The sequence below is a fragment of the Rhea americana genome, unplaced genomic scaffold (assembly GCF_003343005.1).
Source record: "Rhea americana isolate MKP2758 unplaced genomic scaffold, rheAme1 scaffold_278, whole genome shotgun sequence".
In the NCBI taxonomy this organism is placed as follows: domain Eukaryota; kingdom Metazoa; phylum Chordata; class Aves; order Rheiformes; family Rheidae; genus Rhea; species Rhea americana.
The window spans coordinates 401,264-425,510 of NW_028186399.1; the positions used below are offsets into that span (position 1 = coordinate 401,264).

Sequence of the window (24,247 nt, forward strand, 5' to 3'; positions counted from 1 at the left end):
GTTCATAAAATATATGATATTTCATTGTAAGTGYGTAGGCACAGACACACTTAAACAGAGCTGCAGCCCACCTGCCCACAGTCTTGTCTATCGCAGCAGCTCTATCTGCAATGATGCTGCAACATAACACCAAACAGAAATCAAACCTAAAATACAACTGCCCAGATTACTTACAAAGTGGTAGGAAGGTGGATTTGGGACCCTTGCCTGAGATGAGTTTGTACCTCAAAGCTTGACAGTAAGTCCTTTTTTTTTTTTTGTGGAACTGCAGGTAGTTTCAAATGCTCAGAGCTTTCCCTGAGTCATGTTGAAAGTCGCAGCACGGGCTGTCTGGTGATACAGCCCTGCCTGACTGTGACCGTTAGAGAGAATTTCAGCAGCTGCTTTCAGCTGCAACCGAAGTCAGTCTGTTCTGACCTGAGCTGGCGGCRGGGACACAGTGTGCTCTCAGGGCCAACGTGAAATGGAAAGCAACCTTTGGAACAATTACAGTCAAAACTTTTTTCTCCTTACACATATTTATTTTTTAAAAACAAACTATCACAAGACTGATGTCATGCTGTTYAAGCAGCATTCAATAAGTTATTTGCACTTTACAGTGAAGCTAAACRTAAGAGGAGCAGTTGTACTGGGTCAGGACAAAGGTCTGTTGAGCCTCTGAAAGTGTCCATAAACCAGTGACTGGTGAACAATTTAAGACCTGGGCAATCCTATATAGTGCTTCTGCATAAGACTGTCCTGGGCTTTAAGCAGCTGTAGCTTACAATTTTTGACCTTTCACAACCTCTATTGGAAGAATTTCCCTTAACGTACACGTTGCCTGAAGAACCACTTTCTTAATTTAGTCTGAACCAGCACTACCACTTATTTTTTTGTGATGCCTTCTGATATTTGCAATGCATGTGAATGCACTACTCCTCCCCAGGCCACCCATGATTTTGTGTCCTGCTRTCAAGTCTTCTTCCAGTTGTTTCTTTTCCAGATCGAGCAGCACTAGCCAGCACAGTTATTCCTCACACAGAAACCCTTCCACACCTTTGATCATTCTTGTTGTCCTTTTCTGACGCTTTTCCAGTTTTGATAGATGCTTTCTGAGATGGGAGCTAGAACTACATACAGCCCTCGAAACAGGCAAAGTGGGGGTTTGCACAGAGATTTGATGATACTCTCTTTTTTTTGTTCTTTAATCTTTTCTTAATAATATACTACAGATTATTTTCCTTCTTTTCTGTTACTGAGTTGATGTGTCCATTCATACAAGCTCACAAAGAAATTTCTGGCATGGTTCTTCGGTTTTGATTGCTTGTAAGATTTAAATTGTTCTGCGTTCAGAATTGTTCGTCTGTGTGGTGATAAATGCCTCTCCTTGGTTGTTTTCTCAAAGTTGAAAATTATGAGTTAGACCCTTTCAGTTTCATAAAAAAAGGACAATGGGTGAAAAAACAATTCAAAAWTTGTTGATTTCTTCTCTTGGAATAAATTAGAACAAACTAAACCATTAAACTTGGCATTCCAGGAGACATTAAYGAGGACCATGTGCTTTGGTAATGTTAAAATTTGGGTCAAAAACAATCTTTATGATTATTTGAAAATTCAACGTTGCAAACACAGTACACACTTCTTATCTGATCTCCAAACGAAGGCATTTTTATGAGATCATGTCACCTTTATGCCAATGAAACTTCAAAATCTTTGTTCTTTTTTTCCCTCAACCTCCTCTTAATATTTACTTCTCAGTGACATCCWTAGGCCAAACTCCTTTTGACGTTTTTATCAGCATTAGTTTTAAAGTATGACAGTGCTTCCAGCTGTTCAAGAAATACAAAGACAAGGGAACATTGAGCTGGAAGTAAGCGATTATTGTGCTAATTGATTTTTTTCCCAGAGGTMGAGGAGAATTCGCTGTATGGTTTCCATGTAGCTCATGGTTAACCTATCATCAGGTGGGATAATTATAGCACAAATGCACCTCACACAGGTTTTACTCAGGACAAGCAAAGGGAGGGAGGAAGGCACTCTCCTTCCTCTTCAGCAGAGGCACTCTCCTTCCTAAACCTGCAGTGATTCCTGGCATTTCCAGATGATCCTTTACAGAGCAGGATAAAGGCATTCTGTCAGGATTTCACCCAAGCATAGACCTGCTAATGTGGCTGCCCTGCAAACATATCCAATGAGGAAAAGCTTTTTGTCACAAACCTTTTATTTGATATTTTTCTTTGCTTTTTGCTCTTTTCGTATGTGTGTTAAGATTTAAAAAGAAGGGAACTACACAGATTGAACTAGATCTTGAATTCTGAGCTTTGCTTTGTTGAGTGTATATATTACACTAACACTTTCTAGAAAATGTTAAATAGAACTGTTTGTAAGTAGATTTGAGTCCCAGACTGCCTGTGACTCACTACTTAGCTACAACTAGTTTCCACACAAGTTTTTTAATTGCCTCACATATCAAATTCAAGTGTCTCACTGCTAAGACAGCTCTGAGCTAATCCAGGTACTGTTGCAGGGATTAGGGTTCACAGTCAATTAATGGGCACTCCAATGTCAAAATCCCCTAAACAACTTCAGAAATCTCRGTGAGACTCTCTGAAATAACAGGCTGATAGGCCGACATGTAACTTCTTTAGATGGTTAAAGTGGAATTTTCTGATCTGACAATAACACTGTTAAAGGTCCTTTTTACAAGAACAGATCAAACACTTGCACACAATAATTTATTCCTGRTAGAAGGGAGTTGTTTAAGAATTTTGTTTCTTGAAGAATGCCTGCTGTGCTAATATCCCCAATCAAGGGACATGAGAGCCTAGGCAGTGACAAAACCACATTCTTTAGTGCAAACAAGCTCCTCAGACACTTCCTTCCTCCCTCTTTCCTTTCTTCCTTCCCTCCTTCCTTCCTTCCTTCCCTTCTTTCTTTCCCTTTCTTTCTCTCTCTCTCTCTTTCTCCCTTTCTCAGAAATAGGACCCTCCTTGGTGGGAATGGGAAACAGACTCACTTTTTTCTCCAGCATCTGGGTTTTAGACGTCTAGTTATAATTGCCAAGGGACCTTTAAGTGTTAACCAGAAGGTATGAATGATGATGAAATGCGTTACTGCTGGAAGCTGCCTTTACAAAGACTGTCAGAGAGCACAGAAATCCCTTTGCCAGCATCATTTACAGTAGAAATCATGGGGAGGGAAGGCTTGGGAGCTCTCTCCCAGAAGGCTTTCTGTCCTGATGGCTTCACTGCCCCGAAAAGTTCCACAGCCTAGATGGACTTGCAGCCTGGAAATCTCCATTTTGCCTGACTTTTCATCTTTGGGGTTCATCCTGTGGTGAGTGCTTAAAAGAATTGATTCAAGCTGTAGAGTGAGTGTAGCTCATGGGCTAAGCCTGGGAGAGACCAGGAGGGTGTGGCCTGGAGAGCCTCTAGACCATCATGTGAAACTCATGACAGAAAGAATGCCCCCACCTCCAGCACCTGACTGCAGGTTAGTTTTAAAATTTTGTACTTCCCATGACTGCAGTTTTTTTTTTTCTTTTTCCAGAACTTGTCAGCTCTGCACTTGGATGGCTGTGCTGTGGGTTTGATGTTGTTCTGGTAGARGACAAGAGAATCGGCACTTTGGGAGGCTGGAGAGATCTTGTGTTTGCATCTTGACCTAACCTGTGGATATTTTTGTTCTCCCTCAGACTATCGTACCGGTCCCTGCTTTAGCCAAGTAAATAACCAGATGTGCCAGGGCCAACTAAGTGGGATCGTCTGCACCAAGACCATGTGTTGTGCTACGATTGGACGGGCCTGGGGTCACCCATGTGAGATGTGCCCTGCCCAACCTCACCCCTGCCGTCGAGGTTTCATTCCCAACATTCGTACCGGAGCATGTCAAGGTAAATACCATGTAATGATGTTCCCTTATCCCTTCTGACGTGGACTGAAAGGATGAGTGATGGGTGAGTGCCAGGACCCCCAACACTGAGAGCAGTTCTCTGTGTAGATTTTACCAAGTCCGTAGCCATATATCCTGGACCATCACCATCGTCACTGGATATCCCAAGCGATGACCACTTCAGGAAAAGTCAGCATGAGTGGCAAAGATTATTCTGTAGACAATGCCAAGATAAAAGCACCTAGAAATTACACTTTCTTCCCCATTGCTGTAGGGGCAAAGTTTGATCCCTTTCATCAAGAGATTGATGCAGGGRTGAGTACTGTTTGTGCTGTAGACAACATGCTTCAGTTTTACCGTCTGTGCCCTGGTTCCTATGCTTCACCGTTTGTTTGTCTTGTAGTTGACAGCATGTAGAAACATTTTCAGCTGGATACATTCCATGAAGTCAAACAATTTCAGGGAAATGTGCAGCCCTCCATTAAGTTTCCAGAGGAAACATTTGGAAATTATTTGAATAAAAGTAGATGATTCAAGTACAACTTTAGGATTTGATTCCATTTCCTCTGACCTAATACCTACTGTAATATGGTGGGTAATTGCTTTAGGAAATACAAATTGCAGTAAGAAATTTAAATCCACCTGCACAGAGCAAAGCTGCTTCTTTCTCAAAACTCCAACTGAACCTTCTTCTGTTGCAATGGCTGTATTTTCTGATGTCTTTGCTCTTTTTTTCTGCAGATGTGGATGAATGTCAAGCCATTCCTGGCCTGTGTCAAGGTGGCAATTGCATCAACACAGTGGGTTCTTATGAGTGCAAATGCCCTGCAGGGCACAAGCAGAGTGACACCAGCCACAGATGTGAAGGTAAGACTGCAGACACCTGCAAGACCTCACCAGAAAGCTCAGCACTTGATTCCCAGGTACACTCTGAGAGCATAAGGGCATTTAAATAATGAGAATCTCTCTGCGTGCAGCAGATTTCCCAGCCTGGCAAAGTGGAAGTGTAAAGCAGCCCCATGCCAGCCTTGAACCCAGCCTTCATATAGGATGGAGTCCTACAAGTATCAAAATATGTTAGAAAACGTACAGTACTTGCTTCTAGAAGCTTCTGGATCTGTGGTTCACTCACTGATTCAGGAAAAGTTGCTCCATTGCATTACTTGGTTAAATTCAGGACTTACCTACCCAGTGAAAGGCAGTATCTTAGACACCTGTTCCATGCCATAAGGCACACACTTTCATAGTAAAGCGTGGAGCAAAAGCAGAGATTAGGTATATCAGTATTTTAACACTCACAGTGCCACCAAGTTGGGAGTCTGTGTGCTGTTTTGATAGCCTGGCTCCAGTTCCTTAAGTYCAATTTCAGCAGCTCCTTTACCACTGCTCTGCATATCTCTTAAGAGGTGTGCGGACCTCTGTAGGATGGTTACGCTCTCCTCRAGCACTTTGCAGTAGTTTCCAAGGGTCAGACTCATACCTAGCCAGACAGGCTGCATCTCAGAGCTGGAGRAATAAATATTCATTTTATTTTCCAAACATCTGGCAAATGAAAAGGAAAACAGCACTGAAGTTTTCCTGCCTTGGTTATTTAAGGTCTTTCTCACGTATCTTAATCAAATCCTGCTGACCTGTACTTGCCATTTTAGGGATGAATGTGTTTGTTTTGCTGTTGTGACTGTAGTCCCACCTAGCAGGGTTTCAGGAACTCAACATCCCTTTCATTCCTATCCAACACTCTGTAGTAATCAAGAAAAGGGATGATGAATGCACTGGAATCCAGATGTTTAACCTGGCGTTTGTTTCCAGGTGACAAAGTTATTTTCRGTGGCAGGATTGTAGGCAGCTAAGTGTTACACAGAAGAGAGCACTCAAAGGAATCAGTGCGCCAGCAACATGGCACTGTAGGTTTCACAGCATACATTGTCCCATGGGGTTTCTTCCAATAGCCAGTTCTCAGGGAAAGGGGTATCATTCCTTCCAAGTGACTCTTCCAGTATCCCCACCCTCCTGTAATCCAGCCATTTTCCTTGCTAGTACAATTCTAGTAGTCTCCATGAAGTGTGCATGAAGTGTGACCTGGGACCAGCCCTTCAGAAAACTTTCCTAGGGTGAGGCAGCAGCTACAGAGGTTAATCCTTCAGAGAGCGTAGTCGTGTTTCTAAGTTGAGAAGACGTCTGTGCCAGTGGATCTTCCTGGTAGGATACTAAAAAGCTTTCTAAAACTTCAACAGAAGGGTTTTCTGCGGTATCCAGCATCCAGGAACATGGGACCAGTAGCTTACCCAGAAGAGCCCTTTTACATGGTTCTCAGGTGAAGACTCAGTTTCCCTGACCGAATAATGTCTCATGCAACTTAGCTGGCCAATGGGCAAAGGCTGGACTGTATGAGAACCCCAGCCCAAACTCAGGAGGCAAAAAACAGCTCTTGCCTGATCCACCTCACCCATGCTGGCTGGGGACCAGGAAAAGCACATATGAAATCAGTTTAGCTGGAACCTCCTATTCACTAAGACTGAAAACAATGTATTGTCCGAATCTGTCATCCAGATGCGAGGGGCCTCTGCATGGGTTCGCACTTCCCGGAATGCCTGCAAAAGCAGCATGGTGTGGCCATAAACAGCTTCCTTTCACTCTCCTTCCTGGACAGCCATAAAAATAGACATCTCCCATGTCTACAGTGTCTGCTCCATCACTTATCATTCCTCAATTGCTAAGGAGACCATGAAAAGGGGATGTTTTCCTTTGGTATTATTTACTGGCCTGCGGGTCCTTCTGGGAGAATGACATAAACATGAGAGGTGCTCTAAACTGACAGGCTTGAGATGGTTTTGAAATCACTTTTTCCAAGACGGAAATCAGCAGCATGTCCCCACTAAGAGAAGAAAAAGAGGATACTTTTGTCTGGGCCATCACTGCTGTCTCTCCAGGACTTGTACCCCACRTGACTCTCTACAACTATGTGAATAGGGGATGCAGACTCAGCATTTTGACAAAGGTTCATCTTACACTAACACTTTATAAAAATAGGGAGATCTAGGCCCTGTTTCAAGGAGTTTTCTCTATGCTTTGATGTTTTAGGAGTGAATTATCTGGATGGCAGATAGAGCACCTAATTCCTGATTTGCTGAAGTGTCTGTACTGCCCAGGTGGCTGTGTCAGCCCAAGCAAACTCTACACTGGGCCAAGAGTTTTAATCAAAATAATGACAACAACCATAAAAGAGAATCTTTTCCTTATTGAAGCATGCTCCAAATACAAAATCTCAAAGTTGCAGAAGTTTGCTTCTTGAGTCTATTTGCACTAACTTTGCAGCTGGTGAAAGCAGTGGTTTCGTAGCTTGCACTGAGACCATCTAGCCTTAAAAGAGGAGATGGGCTCCTCCTGTTTTCAAATTCCTCATTGAAATCTATCATCCAGGAAATATTAAAACTAGCTTGAATATCTTTGTTAAATTCTTCTAGTTCCCAGGATCTTGTATTTTCTGCTTAGAAGAATCCTCTTAGGGAGTGAAGTTACCAGATGGGATTGCATTTGAGCCAAAGGTCAGAGTTCATGTCACTGTGACCGCTGATTGATGATGCCTCCTTCATTAACACAGCACYGTGTACTACTAATCTTCTTCAGGCTGTTTGTTGGTGGGAATGGGCAGGAATGGAGACAGTGTTGTTAGTTTCCCAGAGTGATACTTATCTCTCAACCCAAACGGCACCTGGAATCAAGGCTCCATTTTCAGTTCCAGAATCCCTGTGGGATAAAGACACTTTCTTATGCAAGATCTGCTATGCTGATAACACAGGCTAGCTCAGGCCACAATCTCCCAGGCATGTGAGGGGGCTGTGGCCAGATATACAGGATGAGTTTTGGTCAACCCCAGAAGGAAAAAGATGTCCTTGTTCTATCTGCAATACATGAAAATATGCACACAACATCAAGTTTGGATTTGAACTCAAATATTCTCCAAGTTCAGGGCTGCTCAGTTACAGAATTATTTGTGAAGCTCATCTAATGAATGCGACACTTTCAAATAGCCTATTTTATGCCTTTGTTCATTGTATTCTGAGGGAGCTCAAGGGATCAAGAGTTCCTGAGCTTAGGGCTGTGCAGCACATTATGAGAAATTTCTGGCACAGAAAATTGCCTGCTCACTTTCTGAAAGATATAAGCAGTCTGTGAAACACAGCAGGGGGATGGAATGAGAGTAGAGARGGCAAGGCTGCTCCCTTAAACCAGCACCAGAGACAAGCCCTTCTTCTTTGCAAAGGCCAAATGGCCACATTTATATTGTCTTTGTGTGAGAAGATAAGTGAGGAGGGCAGATGTTGTCAGCTTATGGTTGAATTGAGAGGATAGGAGGGTAGTAGGCTTGGCTAGATCCACAGCAGGATCTGTTGATGTTTGTAGGGAGACTAGAAGTGTGTGAGCACTAAAAGGAAGGCACACTTCCAGCAGACTTAGCACTGCTGGAAGAATTGTTGAAGAAGACACAAAAAAGCATGCTGGTAATAGTGGTGCAAAATGAAGAAAGGAAACATCAATGCTGAAATCAGACACATTTCACTGATACATAGGGAAGTGTGGGAGGGCATTACACTGAATGACATTTTTAAATTATCATAGAATCATAGAATCAGTAAGGTTGGAAGAGACCTCTGRAGATCATYTAGTCCAACCTCCCTGCTCAGCAGGGTCACCTCCAGGTCATTGATGAAGAAGCTGAAGAGGATGGGACCCAGTACTGAGCCCTGGGGAACACCACTAGCCACAGGCCTCCAGCTGGACTCCATGCCACTGATGACRACCCTCTGAGCTCTGCCATTCAGYCAGTTCTCAATCCACCTCACTGTCCACTCATCTAACCCCCACTTCCTGAGCTTCTCTAGGAGGATGTTGTGGGAGACAGTGTCAGAAGCCTTGCTGAAGTCAAGGTACACAATGTCCACCGCTCTCCCCTCATCTACCCAGCCAGTCATTCCATCCTAGAAGGCCATTAGATTGGTTAAGGAGGATTTCCCCTTGGTRAATCCAGGCTGGCTACTCCTGATCACCTTCTTTACCTCCATATTCTTAGAGATGACATCTAGGATGAGCTGTTCCATCATCTTTCCAGGGATGGAGGTGAGGCTGACTGGCCTATAGTTGCCTGGATCCTCCTTCTTGCCATTTTTGAAGACTGGAGTGACACTGGCTTTCTTCCAGCCCTCAGACACCTCTTTAGTTCTCCAGGACCTTTCAAAGATGATGGAGAGCGGCCTGGCAACAACATCCGCCAGCTCCCTCAGKACCCGTGGGTGCATCCCATCCAGTCCCATAGATTTGTGGCTGTCAAGCCTGCCCAGAAGATCTCTAATCCTATCCTCCTTAACCAAAGGAAAGTCTGCCCTTCTCCATKAAGGGAAACAATCTCCTGGAAACAATCACAGAAATTATACTTAAGGGAACAATTCCATGGCATGCTCTTATGGTTGGAATCCCTGAATGAATAAAGCTTTTCCTTCCACTGTTTCAGTGGTTCTCTTCCAATAATTTCACTTTTTTTTTCTCCATAGCTATTCTTCTATTGCACAAAGCCAGCTCCATTATCAGCAAAGWATGTAGTACCAGTACCTCATCTGGGATGCTTTCCAATGCCCCAGAAGGAATAAGTGTCTCATGTTCAGAATTGTTTCAGGATGATACAAGATACAATAAAGTGCATTGAGAAACACCAGGCAAGTGAGTGAAAGGCATTGCTGTGTTCGTCAAGCTCTGTTCAAATCAGTCCATGAGAGCTCCACTTCTGACAGTCTTCTACATCTCAAGGAGACAGATTCTGCTGAGGGAGGCGAAATCTTTAATTACAAATCTCACCTCTTTCTGCTCCCCTTATCCATTTAGTGCTTGTAGAGTGGTAGGTTAGATACCAGTCATATCCCWACGGGCCAGCCTGCAAGCCTAGCAGGACACAAAAATCCTAATTTTGTAATGAAGGCAAGGCTTTGTCTTTTTACTCTGTTGAATCTCATTCATATTTCTATRTTGGAAGGAGCTTTTCTACATTTTCCATGAGTACAGCTGGTAGACTGGCCCACTATCTTCCTGAATGGAACATGATAGCCATTTTATCAGCGTATTTTCAATTTTCTTACAAAATGTCTACAGAAGAGCTCATTGTTTAGATCTATTAAAAGCTCATTTACATGGATTTGGTATGGTTTGGGGGATTCCATTACTCTCCTCTGGTTTCTCTGTGCTTTTTAGAAGGGAAGGTCTGAGAGTCCCGTGCACTACACGAGAAAGGGTGGATGAGACGTTACTTCCGTTATTTGACAGAGAGATGTTTTCTCCATCAAATCCTGGTGTTTTAGCAGATGGAAAGGTTGAGGTTTGAACATGTTTGTGGGCACCTGTTTTGAATGAGCTTTGTAGACTGCAACTCTATTTCTGAAGCTCTGTTGCTTTTGACTTCCAGCATTTTCAGCCTTAAATGATCAAGTCAAGTCCAACCCCATGAAATAGAGACCAGATCCAAAATCAACGTTTGCATTGAATTCTGTGATTGTCTGAGGAGCAGAGTGCACAGAGTATTGCTGTAATTCTTAACAGAGAGTTGGAAAAAATCAAGAAGTAGCCAGGTTATAGTTGGAGGAATTTGCTATCCGAAACTGGCAGCTGGGTGTTAACRAGAGGTGTACGTATGTGTCCCACTGGGTCAAGCTCTGCATGGACTTCAGCTCTGGATGAATTTAAATAGAAAAAGTATAGAAGGCAGAGGCAGTGGGGAAGAATTGAAACAGCAGCAAAGTCCAGAGCTCACTACCACCTCCCTTTCTCAAAATTGCTTTTCTCCTGCTTATTGGGTTGCTAACAGGGGTCTTACAGGAGCTGGGATTTTCAGGAGAAAACGATGTTGCAGACTGATGTAACCTTTTGAATGACTCTATTTTTCCTTAAGAATGGAATGTGGTTCCTGCCCCCACCACATACACTTCTTCTTGGATGACTAATGCAATGTTCATAAGCATTGATCTAATAAGATGCCTACCTTTCAGCTGGCCTCCAGATCTATTATACAACAACATYTAGGAGTGCTGTGCAGAAGTTTTAGGCTGTTTTTTCTATTAGTACAACCAGTGTTCACTTCATAAAACTCCTTTCCTTGGCGTGTTCTGCAAATTGTAACCCAACACAAGCCTGTAATTAAATGACAGGGGAGGCTATAGTGATAAAATCTCTCTCCCTGCAGGGGCCCGAGTGGGGGAAGTGTTTTCTGTAGATTTGCATTGCTGCTTTTCTAGGTTTCAAGTCATGCCCGTCTGGTGCAGGGATTCTAAGCATCAAAGAGCTAGAGGAACTTTCCAGGCCAGAGGCAACAATCCTGCTGTATGCAAAAGGCAGTTGAAATTTGCAGTAAGCTGAAAGCGTAATTCTGGCCTTCCTGAGAAGCCAGGACAATAGGAATGCACCATCYCCTCTTGATATGTCATTGTATAATTTGCCCCATGCACTTGGGCTTTATTTGATGCACAGTAGGATAGAGATTTCACTTGATCCCTCAGGGCTTGGAGTCACAGCCAAAATGAAACAGGAGATACTTGTGTTTGTCACTGGTTGTGAGATCAAGAAGCAGAGGTTGAAAACTGTTCCTTGGCTACATGAAGCTACCATGGCAGGGGTGATGCAGGTCTCTGTTCATGCTGCATGCATCAAAATCAAAAGGCAATTCGTCTCATTTTATTTAGACTCATACGTTGTCAGTGTTCATTGCTGAGCTGGTTACTGTGAGCTGAGTGGGATGAATTTCACCATGTCTCATTTTGCTGGGAGAAATCATCACTTTTAGGGCATAATTCTGCTCTGCTTATACATGTATCTTCACATGAGAAAAATTACAGCCTGAAAGAGACCATCTCTTTCTTTTGAGTATAAAGAACATCTACAAAAAACCTCTTTATGGAGATGCCATCTAGCACTCAGCATATTTAACCACAACCCACCTCTTGCTGTCATCCAGGCCTTTTCTACAATATTTTCCCCCAGAGCTCTAACAACATAGATCTTCCTATGCCTCATTTTCCCCCAGAGTTGGAGTGAGTGGGGGTATGTGCATCATGGTGATGTGATTTAACTTCCATCATCAGATCCGCAGTGGTGTCCCACCCTGCAGCAAAGGCTGATGTAGTGGGATCAGAGCACCTGTGGTGCTCAGATGAATGTGCTCCAAGTTGTCTTCTGTGTTAATGCTCTGCCTTGTGCAGAGGTTTACCCAGCTTGCAAGGGTGTCAYAGTCATTCCCATTCTGCACGAATGTGTTTCCCAACCAGCTGCACAGGCGTAATGGCTGCATGAGGCATGCCGTTATCCAGTTCCTGTGAAAAGTCTAATGAAAAAGGTAACTGTCACGAACAGCCACCCAAACTCTGATTGTTCAGGTGCAGCTGAAGAACTGTGTGGAAAGTCATTCTGACAGATCCAGTGTGAGTGGCTGGGACAGGATTATGTTTTCCCTTAGGAAAAAAAAAGTTCTGCTCCATGTTCAGGAGGGACTGATGGTTACTTGGCAGATTTTGGTGCTTAGGGAGCAGGAAGGTGTTTTCTTGGCAGCAGAATTATCATCCTTTGGCTGCTTCTAGAGAAAAACAAGAAGGAAACACAGGTAAGAGACAGAGAGTGGTATCCAGTTGTGCAGTGAGATGAACAGGAACGGTTCCTGTTGGAGGTGGTTGTTGAAGGAAAGTGACCACCTTGCAATCCACAGGTCTTTCCCCTATCTACACCTGCACTGCTGTTTGGGAAACCATCCCACACTCCTCCCACCATTTCCAGTGCTAAAGTGTCCTGAGGTGTCTTAGGTAACCTTTGCTGTCAGGAGGCAGCATATCTCRGATCAACGACACTGCTCTCTGGGTCACCACATCCCAGGAGTTGCTGGCAGTAATGTTCACTGCCTACTACAATACTGCTTTTTGGGCARCACATCTGTGATGTGCCACTTCCACTGCTGTGAAGGCAGGGCTCTGTGCACACGTGAGGCTTTGCCCTAGCCTGGCTTCTGGCAGACAGAAGAYGACTGGCTTTTATTGCCACTTTTTAGACAATATATGGCTTGCTTTTCTTTGTGGAGCATCAATGCTATTGCCGTCCAACACTGTGCCCTCCTCTTACACATTCCTCAGATTTTTAAGACCCAAAAGAACAATTATGATAATTTAGTCTCTCTCTTCTGTGGTCTAGACAATCTCAGAGAAGAAGGGTACATGCAGACACAGAGCTTCTTGGTAAGTGAGAGCACATCTTTTAGAAAGAGACACCCAAGCTCTGTTTGGAGCTCTCAGTTGGGGCTCTGAAAGGGAAATGTCAAGTCTAAGCTGATCATCTGGACTCCTTTGATAGTAAAAGCAGGAAGAGAGGCTCTCAAGAGGGTAATGCAACACTTTCTTAAAGACATCTCCAGTCAGTAGGATCAACCTTCTTACGGAGGTTGCAGTCTATTTCTGTTGGCTTTAGAGTGTGCTYAGATGAACTTGACTTTTACACAGATCTAGACTCCGTCCCAAGAGCTGGGGAACTAGTACCCATCACTGGATACTTAAGCCAAAGATTAATTACCTTCAGTGTAAAGTTGTCTACTTTATTCCAACCTGAATTTATAAAGTCTGAACTCCAATTTTCATCTTGTCTTTTCTGAGAGTGCAGAGTGATGTACTCACAGCATCACCTTTGCACGTCACATTTCTGTGATCCATTCACATCTTAACATTTGTGTGGATAAACTAGTAGATTGAGTCTACTAGTCCTTTAATATCATGCAGTTTTATCCAGGCTTTGAATCGTTCCACTCTCTAGACTCTGAACTCCTCCAGTTAAGTAATATCCTATTGTAAGAACCAGTGTCAGGCAAAGTTGTGACATCCCGGAATGATTTTACAGAGGTAACACCACCTCCCTGCCTCTTATCAGTATTCAGTCTTCAGTTCTGCACTAGCACAGCTAGCCACTGCATGGCACTGTGAGATTGTAGTCAGAAATTTCCTTCCTAATTCCCAAATCTTTCACAGTTTCACAACGTACAGGAAACAGCCTACCACCCCTCTGGGTGACCCACACCCTTTCYTCACAGAATACAAGGGCCCTTTCTCAGATTTGTCGCTATGATTCAAACCTACTGCTGCTTGACATGACAGCCAGGTCTGCTGGCTCTCAACATGTATTTCTGCCGATTCCTCGCTTGCTGTAGAGGAGTGGGTTCTGGCAACTCTTTCCATGTATGCATACACCGCTTTTATCACTAAAGTCTCTGAGCTCAGCCCTTCCAAAGACATCCTCCATTCCCACTCCCAGGAGAGTGGTCTTTGCTGTTCTGCTTGTGTTTTGCAGATGCCTCTTTATCCTGCAGCAGCTCTGATCTCCACRCGTGCTAATGCCATCAGGCTGCGCGAAGCTGTTACGGTGTTTGCATCAGAAAAATCCCACCGAAGGAGCTTAATTTGACCAGTTCTTTCTTCATCATCCTCCGGCCAGCCCCCGGCAGTCTCTGAATTGCATATAAAAATTGCCATATCCATTGACGAAAGTGTTGCAGTTTTAAAACACAATGAATAAAGCTGCTTAGCAGAGATCATTTATTTTGATGATAGCCAAAACGTGTTTTTTTTTTTTCTGTCGTTGTGAAAACTCTCTGGCAAATGTTCCATCTGTCTTTTACCAACCACCTGGACCATGACCAGCAACCAACTGCTTTGGGTGCATTAATCAGAGGTTGAATTCTAACTCCATATATGTTTCTGAAACAGATTTTAGTTGTTAATAGAGACAAATCCACAACCAAAACTAGTCCTTAGAATCAACAGCCACCCAAGTGTGACTGGGGCCTATATATTTAACAGCATCCACATTCTAGTCTAAACCTTTTGAAGATAAATTTCCATTTGCAAAATTGTTAATTTGTCACTCTGTTCCCTTCAGCTTACCCAGCCTTCAGATCTCCATATCTAGTCATGAGGGCTGACAGGCATCTCCAGACATGTGCATTCTGCTCTTGTTCCTTTGAAAAAATCTTCTTGTGATGTCCTTACTTTCCATCCTCTTAAATTCAGAGAATTCAGAGAACATCTCACTGGTGTCAGATATACTGACAGACAACCTCATGCATGGAAGTGAACTGCTGGAAAATCAGTGTGTGGTAGAACTTGTTGATACAGATGGTCCTACTAGCCTAGACTGGAACCCAGCTGGGGACTGTTTCCTACCCACTCATCTAGAGGGTACTGGCAGGGCAAGAGATCAAGGAACGTTAAGATTCCCAGATTTGCTGGGCTTTCTTTCAGCTGTGGTGCTCAGTAGTGTTTCTTTTCTCTTCATGGATAATTAGGTGTGATCTCACTGAGGACTCAGTGTATCTCTATCTCACTAATCTTTCCTGTGACTAGATAAGTAGCCCAAACTATGGCATGTTCATAGGCTAGGAAAGGCTGTGCTGGAGGAAGGAAGAAAACCTAGGACAGAATCAGAAGCTTAAGGAAAAGTGTCAGGCACAATTCTATAGTTTTTCTGCTTCCCTAAAATCTGGTAGTTCCACCTAAAATGGTCAGTATAGTCCTGYCCTAGGCTTGTGGCAAGAGCTGCTGGTACCGTGTAAGATCTCGGTTCCTTCCAGCTCCAGCCTGCTCTGCTGGTTGGCGCTCAATAGGGACAGATTACCATGTCTTACCACTGCCATAAAACTAAAGCATTTATTTGGTCACAAAGTGCTGGTAAGAATTCAAGTCAGATATGATTCAATAGGTGGAGGAATTGCTTGCTAGACTGCTACATGGTATACCAGAAGGTGCTTTAACAAGGGCAAAACTGGAAGGGGGGGAGGTCCAGTGCCCTTGGCACTCAACTGATAAGAGCAGTAGCCTCAGGCAGGAAGGACTTCACTGAGAAAGTCACAGAGGTTCCTGCGCAGGGCAATTCCTTCAGCCTTTTTTCATGATATGAAAACTCCATCTGCTTCTGCTCCTGGCAGAGCACATAGGAGAGCATCCCATCACCCCTGGACTGCTCATCTTCCCTTTAGCTGAACCTTTATGCGAGTGGGAAGTGAGATCAAAGGGGTCTGCCTGCAGCTGGCTGAATCCTGCACCAGGAGCTCTTTAGATAGWGCCCATCTAACTACACTGGGAGAAGTAGCCAGAATCCAAAGCAGGTGTCTTTTGGGCACATCTACCCTCCAAGGGGCTACCATGTCAGTGTCCTTCTAACTCAGTTTCTCCTCTTCAGTCTCATTAATTCGTATTCTGAGTTCTGCATAGTAGCTTCATTTCAGTGGATTCATTTCAACCTTCCTTTCTCTCCCCACTCATTTTGCAGCCTGCTGAGGAAGGAATTTCCCTCAAAGAAAGGTGAAGAGGCTATGCTGTATCTTTTCTCATACAAAGGAAGTTGCTTCTTCCTTCTCCAGCAGGCACCAAGGCTGGACTTAAGTGCCCACACTAGTATTTGAGAAGCCCCAGCATAGCAGGATTGTCCACGAAGGACTGGTAGATATAACACAGGACCTCCAAAAGACTTGCATTCTTCCAGAGTGACTGGAAGGTAGGCAGAACTCMCTGGGGCATCTCAGATGGCACCAGACAGTATGGCAACCRGTCTAGCAACAGGGAACCTTCAGYTCAAAACAAAGAAATCTGCGTGTAGGCACCCAAATACAGCTGTTGCCCTGTGAACTATGAATCTGAGTGGAGGTCAACACACTCAGGGGAGCCTGAAGAGAAGATCGTTTCACTCTAAGATAGATAACTGCTGATTGAGGATCTGAATATATAGAGTGAAATGTCCAGATCTCCCATGCCTAACTGGGAGTACAGGTGCCTTTTCACCTGTAAATGTCTAAATTTATCCATTCTTCACTATATGGAGCAGTTCAGTGAATAATGGAAGTGTCCGGTGTTTTTTTTTTTTAAATACGATGTTGTGAGAAGCATCTCTGCCTTCAGAGAGGCTTCCAAGTCGCATGGAGGGACTTGCTGTTCAGCTGGAGTTGTGCACCTGCACAGATATGTTTCTGTCTTGAAGCTTCCTTTGTGTTCCAGGGAGCTCAGCATTTTCAATCAGCCTACACAAAGACCTATTCTTCAGTGGAGAGAAGCAGATGACTCCATGAAGCTCTCTGAATCACTCTTTGGGGGAGTCTTTTTTTTCTTTCCTAAGCCACTGGTAGGAGGCCACTAATGATCTCAAACATCCCATGACAGCTCATAACACTAGTTCCTTTCCTGTGTGATCAYAGCTCTGGCCCCACATCCATTCATGGAAGGAAAGGAGATGAATCACAGGGAAAAGTAATCACTGTTGGTTTGTTCTTTCCTAGATGTGGATGAGTGTGGAGCAATCTCTGGTGTATGTGATGGTGGAGAGTGTACCAACACAGCAGGCAGCTATGTGTGCGCATGTCCACGTGGTTTCATGACCAGCCCCGATGGATCACGCTGCATTGGTAAGATGCTAAACAGTTCTCAGGACTGTTGCATAACGGGAGTTTCCGAAACTCAGACCTCACATGATGATGGTGGTTTGCAAATCACTTCAAATGTGCATGCTGTCCATGTAATAGCTAGAAAATGTTCTCTTTCCAGTGCTGTCCTTGCATGTGCCATGGACTGGCTGCCATGCTCCACCTCAGTTACAGGTTCTGGTGCAGTCCTACTTGGCTGCTGAAGACCAGGGCTTTCTCTGTCTCACCACCCCACTGAGAATAGCCCTGACTGTAGTTATCCTAGTGCTTGGAGTGTTTGACAGGGCGTGGCTGGGAACTTATTAAGGAAAATGTCTGGGATGGAAGGTGTCTGGCTAGGATAGTGTCAGTGACTSTATTCTTGAGGGCTTTAGACTTCAATTTGGCTTCATCTCACTGAACTCAAACTTTCACGGGGGAGTTGCTTTGCACTGAGCTGACTGTCTGGGATCCCTCTCTAGTCAGTGGAGAAAAAAAAGTGCTCCCAAGCATGGCTCATCACACTGCAGGCATCTATCCCTGCATGCATGCAGAGACTGCAGGCTTACATGACTGTTGTATAAGCTCTCACACATTACCTTGTAGCCACCTTCCTCCCACAGCACTTGATTTTTGACTACAAAATGACTTCTGGGACCATATAGAAATCACACTTGCAGTCCCCATCCTGCAGGCTACATGAAGGGCTCGGTGGGGCCAATGTGTCACACTCCCCAGGCTCTGCTGTACCTGTTTACCCCTGTTGCAATTTGGCTCAAGGCGCCTGTATTTTAAAGCTTACCAGAATTGGCTGGGGTCCAGGCAAGCTTTCCCCAGACTTACGACCTGTCCTGCCTCCAGACTACAGAGCCTGGAGTGAATCTTGCATGTTTAACAGATCAAAATTCCTTTCCAAGCCTTGTAAATATTTGATGGTCCATTTCTCTCTATAACAGACAACAGTTTCTATGATAAATAGAGCAGCTCTGTTTACTTGCTCTCAGCAGGACACTTACTTGAGTCAAATTAAATCCCAGAGTTTGTCTCACCATTCAGAAAGTTCATTCATCTTTAGAAGGTCAAGGACACAAGGATTTATAAAGAGGAATCATTACAGAAAAGGCAGAAATAGGATTACTATTAGGACAATGGAAATGTTAGGTAGAGTTTTCTGTTGAAAGTCCTGGAAATAAATACAGAAATATTTCATTTCTAAACTGTTTTATARCCACAGAATTTGGAGTAAAAATCAATCATGTTCTAGTTCCAGAAAGAAATAATTGTAAAGTATTCAGTAAGAGTCACCTTGTTTGGGAATCTGATAGATTTTGACAAGAATGAAATTTTATTCCTCYGTATTTCCTATACCCTGCCATAAGGCCAGAGGGATGTGATGGCTGTCTGATGACTCATATGGACATTTCCTCTCTTTCCCTCAAACCAAGTACTTCAAGAAATGAGAAGTAAATAAAATTAGGACCCCAAAGTTTAAAAATAGTCCAAAGCTTAGTTAGCTGCAGTGGACTATGACTRCATCTGAACTTGATATATCATACTGTAGCCACTTCCCTGAGCTAATATATGCTGTTAGTGTTCTGTCATATTTTGGGACAGATAATATTTTTTCTGGCAAAATGTGCTGATTTAACTCTGGGGTGCTGTTGCCCCATGATCCATATTTTGCAAATTCTGTTTATATAGGTTGGAGGGTTTTAGTGCTCGTTTTGAGAGTTTACAGTATTTTAAACCCACAATTTATGGTCTATGAAACAAATCAAATAAACGCTGTGTAAAACTGGAAATTAATAAATAATTAAATTAAAAACATTAAAGCATGAACAGCTTCAAGAGAGAGCAGAAGAGACCTTGTGCTAACACCTCCCAGATGTTTAGACCGGAAATGACCACATTGTCTCATATATCATGGCGCACCAGCACTGGGTATGTGGTGACTTTATAGTGGCAGCCTTGATCCTTTTCCCCTCCCTTTTTAGTAGAGTAAACACCTTTTTATTGCATTTGAATAATCTCCTGTAGTTTTTGCAGCTGAAACAGCAAGACGTTGAGCTTGAGTTGATCCCAAATCTCATTAGCTGCTTTCACTGCCTTGCTCAGTGAAATGCAAACAGCGGCATAGCTGGAGAAAGTCTGTCATAGTTTGAAATGAACATTTATTGCAAGATTCAACCACCTGTGCTTGACACAAAGAATCCAGWTCCACACATGCTCACAACAATTTCATTCATTTATGCTTGTAAAAGATGGGCTCAATGTTTTTCAGGCAGCAGAAGGATGTGCTTCAGCAGGCAGTGAGCTGTTTTCTTGTGCAATGGATTGCTTTTCAAGAAGGGCTTAAAAGAATAATTTTCCAAACAGGAAAATGTCCTTTCAGATGCATTTCTAATCTTGTAAATGGTGCGTAAAAATGCTTCCCTTCTTCATTACAAGTCAGAGCTCCTGCACATTGCTTTATTTGCTCTTCTTTTTTTTCMTGATGGTGCAGCAAAGCTGTGAAGAGAGATTTGGCTCTTATCTCTTGGTGGGCAAGATCAGCAAATCTACTGCTTGAAGTTCCAGCTGGGGCCAAGTCTAACTTATTGTTGCAAATTTCTGGGTTCAGTTGGGGTTGTGGAAGTTTTACTGAGGGCTTCACCTGCCTAGAGAACCACTCTTTACTTCTCTCATCATTATCTGGGAAGAGAAAGAGCAGGAGGAAAAAAACATGACTAGATAATATTTATGAAGGCAAGAAATGACAAGAAGGAAGAAATGGGAGAATCACAGGCTTGAAAATGGCTTCACAGGGAGCTGAAGAGGCACTTTGATCAGAGCCCCCTGACAGCTCCCACCACTTTGCCAGGTGTCGAGGGAGCCGGGGAGGCTGCCAAGCAGAGCTCTGCCTAAAATCTTGAGGAGACTAGAGATGTAAAAAGGCTCCATAATTGCTGGGATCCCAGTTCAGCTCCATCTAACCTGTGATGTGTACCAACACGGCCAGGCCCAGGAGGTGGTCAAAAGAGTCCTTAAGTCAATGGGAGCTTTGCTGAGCCCAGCAGAGAGGAAGAGGCAAGGGAGGCAGTAGGACCAGGACCTCAGCAGAAGGCCAGAAGCAGGGCTACAGCCTAGCAACTTGAGGGCCAAGCACCATTGGAAATCTTGGGCGGGATTCCTCTGGCTACACGCTGATATCTGCATTGCAGCTCCCTTCTGAGCTAATCACCTTCAGGTCCTTTGTAGTCAGAGCCAGATGGCTTTTGCAACAACTAGTTTGTTTGGTTTTGATCACTTGAGTTTCCTGGGAACAATAAGACACAAAGTCAGAGAAATACCCTTAAAAGCTATCCCCTGGCAAGAAGTACATGTATTTTTCATTTCTCCTTTCCCCCGCCTTCCCCCTCAAAATAGACCTTTAGCTTTTCATCGGAATGAAGATTAGAAAATAATGGGGATTTTTTTTGAAACCCAGATAACTTTTTTGGCTTGTCTTTGTTTTTTTTTCCACCACTGAAGGCCATGCAGTAATATTTTTCCCCATTCTTTCATTTTCCTTTGTCCTTTTGTAAGTCTATTTTTTTTTTATAGTTCCCCAGACCCTGGAGAATTTATAGATAACAATAAGGAATTGGGAAAAAAGCAAATACAAATAGTCATTTCACTATAGAAGGCAGTAAATGTGGAGAAAGACAAATATCAATTTTTTTAAAGAAGATCAATGGAATAATTTGGTATTTTTTAAGAAAACATTTTATGCCCTTAAATCAGAAAAAATAGAAATTGTTTTTCAAAATTATTTTCATTCACTGACTCTTCTAATCTTCCTCAAGTGACTGCCATGAACTGCTCACTAAACCAAATAAACTTTTGTATGGATATCATGAAAACCACTTCCAAAGCATCCATAACATCTCTGAATCACAGACCACTGACAGACCTGTGGCTCTGTCCCTCCCCTTTGTGTCTAATCATTTCTAATCTAATGTGGAATTTTACATCCTTTCTYGCCTGCAGCATTATCTGATTAACTGAAATTATTGTGCAAAGCTGTCCCCTTAACAGCTGTGGAGGAAGGCAGACCAATATCACGGCAGCCTTGTGTTTGTACCTCCAGCAAGTGGGTGGTCCTGCAGGAGGTCGGGGAGGCACTGAAGGGACCCGCTGTTCTTTCCATCCACCCTATCTCTGCCCAAGGCAGATCCAGCTGKGTTTTCAATTAGTTCTGACGTTCATTTCTGAGAGAGGTTATTGCAAACTGCAGCAAAGACAGATGAATTTAATAAATRTTTGTCCAGATGAATAAGGGTTGGACCAATCCCTCCATTACACAAAGTGCTGTGACCTCCTTGCCTTGTTAAACTTGTTAGTGCATGTCTGTCGTGGGGACTTGTGTTGCCTTCTCAGAATTGCTTCTGGCTTATTAACTGGATGGCTGTCACAGTGTGTCACAGCCTTGGTGACAGAGAGTGTCACACAGAAGGGCCAGGGGGGAGGTAAAGGATTTATTCCAAATTACTGCCCTCAGACCTAGATAACTATTTCAGCCGAGCCCTAAAGCAGCATCAGTGATTTAAGAAAAAGGGACTTGTGAAGCTTTTTGAAATGATCCCACTATCCTGCCTTGGCTTGCTCAAAGGACAGCCCCTTTCTGGAGTAGGAGTCATGGCTGTTCAGCGGTGTTCCCAACCTGTCGTTCTGTTCTATACCCTGATGCTTGCTGAGCCCTGTAGAGACATGGTGTTGCTCTTGCACGCCTGTCATCTGCCAGAGAACAAAGACCTTGTAGAGCACAAACTTCCATGTGACTAGGACTTTTCTTCATTAGGATTAGGAGTTAATCCTGTGTTGCATTCAATGCCTGTGACCAAATTTGCCTTCTCCTATCCTGTCTCTCCTTCTGCAAGTCTCTTTGGTGGATAAAAAGTTTTACGTTTAGAGAAGTGGTTCATGCTGAACTCAGTGTTGCAGGTTGAAGGAATGTATTTGAGAAAAGACATGCTGATTTAGTCACCCTGGCTTTAAATGGGGTCACTGTCCTCCATAAGTCCCTGAGCTGTGATTAGAGAAGAAATAACCACAGCCCACAGATCAAACAGCTCTGTGCAATTAATTTCAATTATTTTTCAGTGAAGTGTCAGCCTGCTGGTTAATGTCACTCTACAGGCTCAGCAGACAAATCAGACCAGACTTTCCCCCTCATTAAATTACTTCAGAAACAAGGACAAGAGCTGAATGAGTGGAATATTCCAGGTTTTCCTAGAGGATTTGGTGCCAGACAGGGCCCTGCTAGACATGTGAAAGGCCTTCAGTCTCCTGGGTCTAGTCCAGAAGCCTCACACCCCAAACATCAGTGCCAGGCTTGGTGTCTGTGGCTTTGGCCAGGCTCATGGACTTTGACCACCTTCCAGGGCTCATTCTCCTCACGGTTCAGTCCAGGCTGTGGGAACCAGCCCATGACCTGAAACATGCAGCCACTGGGAACTTGGAGGGAGGTCAGACTGGAGCGCTGTTGGGACTGGGAACATCTCCATTTGTTTAGGGAGAGATGCTGCAACCACTGGAACCTGGCAGGGAATGCTTCCTCACAGACCATGGGAGGTTTGCCATCATAGCTCTTCTGGGAAGGAGAGGCAGGTCYTCTCCAGGTTCAAGATGTGCAGGCCCACCCTGGGCAATGGCAGCTGCGGAAAAGTCCTGGCTTAGGACAGAACTGGGGATCACTCTGGCTAATGCTGGAACCTAGATTCCCCAGCCTGACCTAAGTGCTGTAGGATGTGGCTGAGCCACATTTGTCTGCCAGCTCTGTCCTGCAAGGGAAAAACAAAGGAAATGGCTATGTGTAGCGAAGGCTTCAGGGTAGAGCAGGAATGCCTAGGGAATGCCCACTAATTATTTAGGAACCTTTACAATAGTAGCAGGCGGCACTGGATTTTTTTTTATCRTGGGAAAACGTGTTTATTGGCAGAAACAGCAGCTCTAGCCTGAATCAGTTCAGCAGGCACTGGGGGGACACTACCCTACATTCTTGTCCGCCACTGCTCCCACAGCTCCTCAAAAGAGGCCAGGGTCTAGGGAAACGTGATACTGCTCACTTTGTGTATCACTGAAAGGTGCTTTTTCCAGAGATTACTCCTRTAAGTCAAGAATTTGACTTACCAAGGAACCTTGACTCCCTGTGCGTCTCAGACGTCAAAYGGATTAGACTGTGTTTTCTGCATCCAGTTCCTGAATATCAGGACCTGATTTTTATGAACAGATTCATCTCTGTATCCTGGAGCCAGACAAGTTTTGTCTCTGTATTTCTGCCTGTTACAGTAACTAGAGAMGTTATCACTCTCTGCTGCTCCCTCTGACTTGGTAATACCTTATCTGTAGTAAAGGTGTTTCTAAATTTATTGCCTTTCATTTTCACCAAGCCTCCTTTATTCCTTGATTGAATCAGCAGGTTTTAGTTACCTTTGATGCAGTACTTGAACCATAAGTGTGGTAAGGAGGGGCCTTGTCCCAGTGCTTGCTTAGAGATGACTGAGAGGGTCCAGAGGGACACTCAAGAACTGTGTGTGGGACACTTCCTTTCTGGACAACAGTCAAGAATGTCATATAGGTTTTAAAATCAAGTCTCTAATCTAACAAACTTCTACAAAGGCCRCACAGGTCTGCGCACAAATCCCAGACAGGAAGGGTGCATGCTCTGTTTATTGTTATGGCTTGCAGGATCTGGACAAGTTCAGGGCCTGCTGTACAGTTAAACTGGCAYGGATGGCCAAACACCAGTCACAGATGTAGTCTAAATGAGCAAGACATACAGTAATGTCAGAGGGAGAACCTGAAGAATGGAGATCTTGGCCCCAGAATTCAATTTTGGTGAACAATGTATTTAGTCCAGAAAAGTTTGTCTGCCCTAGCTGATGGGATGAGTCTGGCTGT

General features: G+C 43.8%; 1 protein-coding gene across 2 annotated transcripts in view; it reads left to right on the top strand.

Moving 5' to 3' along the window:
- The window catches only part of FBN3 (fibrillin 3), a 109,824-nt gene that overhangs the window by 41,368 nt on the left and 44,209 nt on the right, over window positions 1-24,247 (top strand). For both annotated transcript variants that reach the window (XM_085308502.1, XM_085308501.1), the window contains exons 7-9: window positions 3,674-3,871; window positions 4,612-4,737; window positions 17,204-17,329. In XM_085308502.1, coding sequence (XP_085164628.1) covers window positions 3,674-3,871; window positions 4,612-4,737; window positions 17,204-17,329 — 450 coding nt within the window. The remainder of the gene's footprint in view (window positions 1-3,673; window positions 3,872-4,611; window positions 4,738-17,203; window positions 17,330-24,247) is intronic.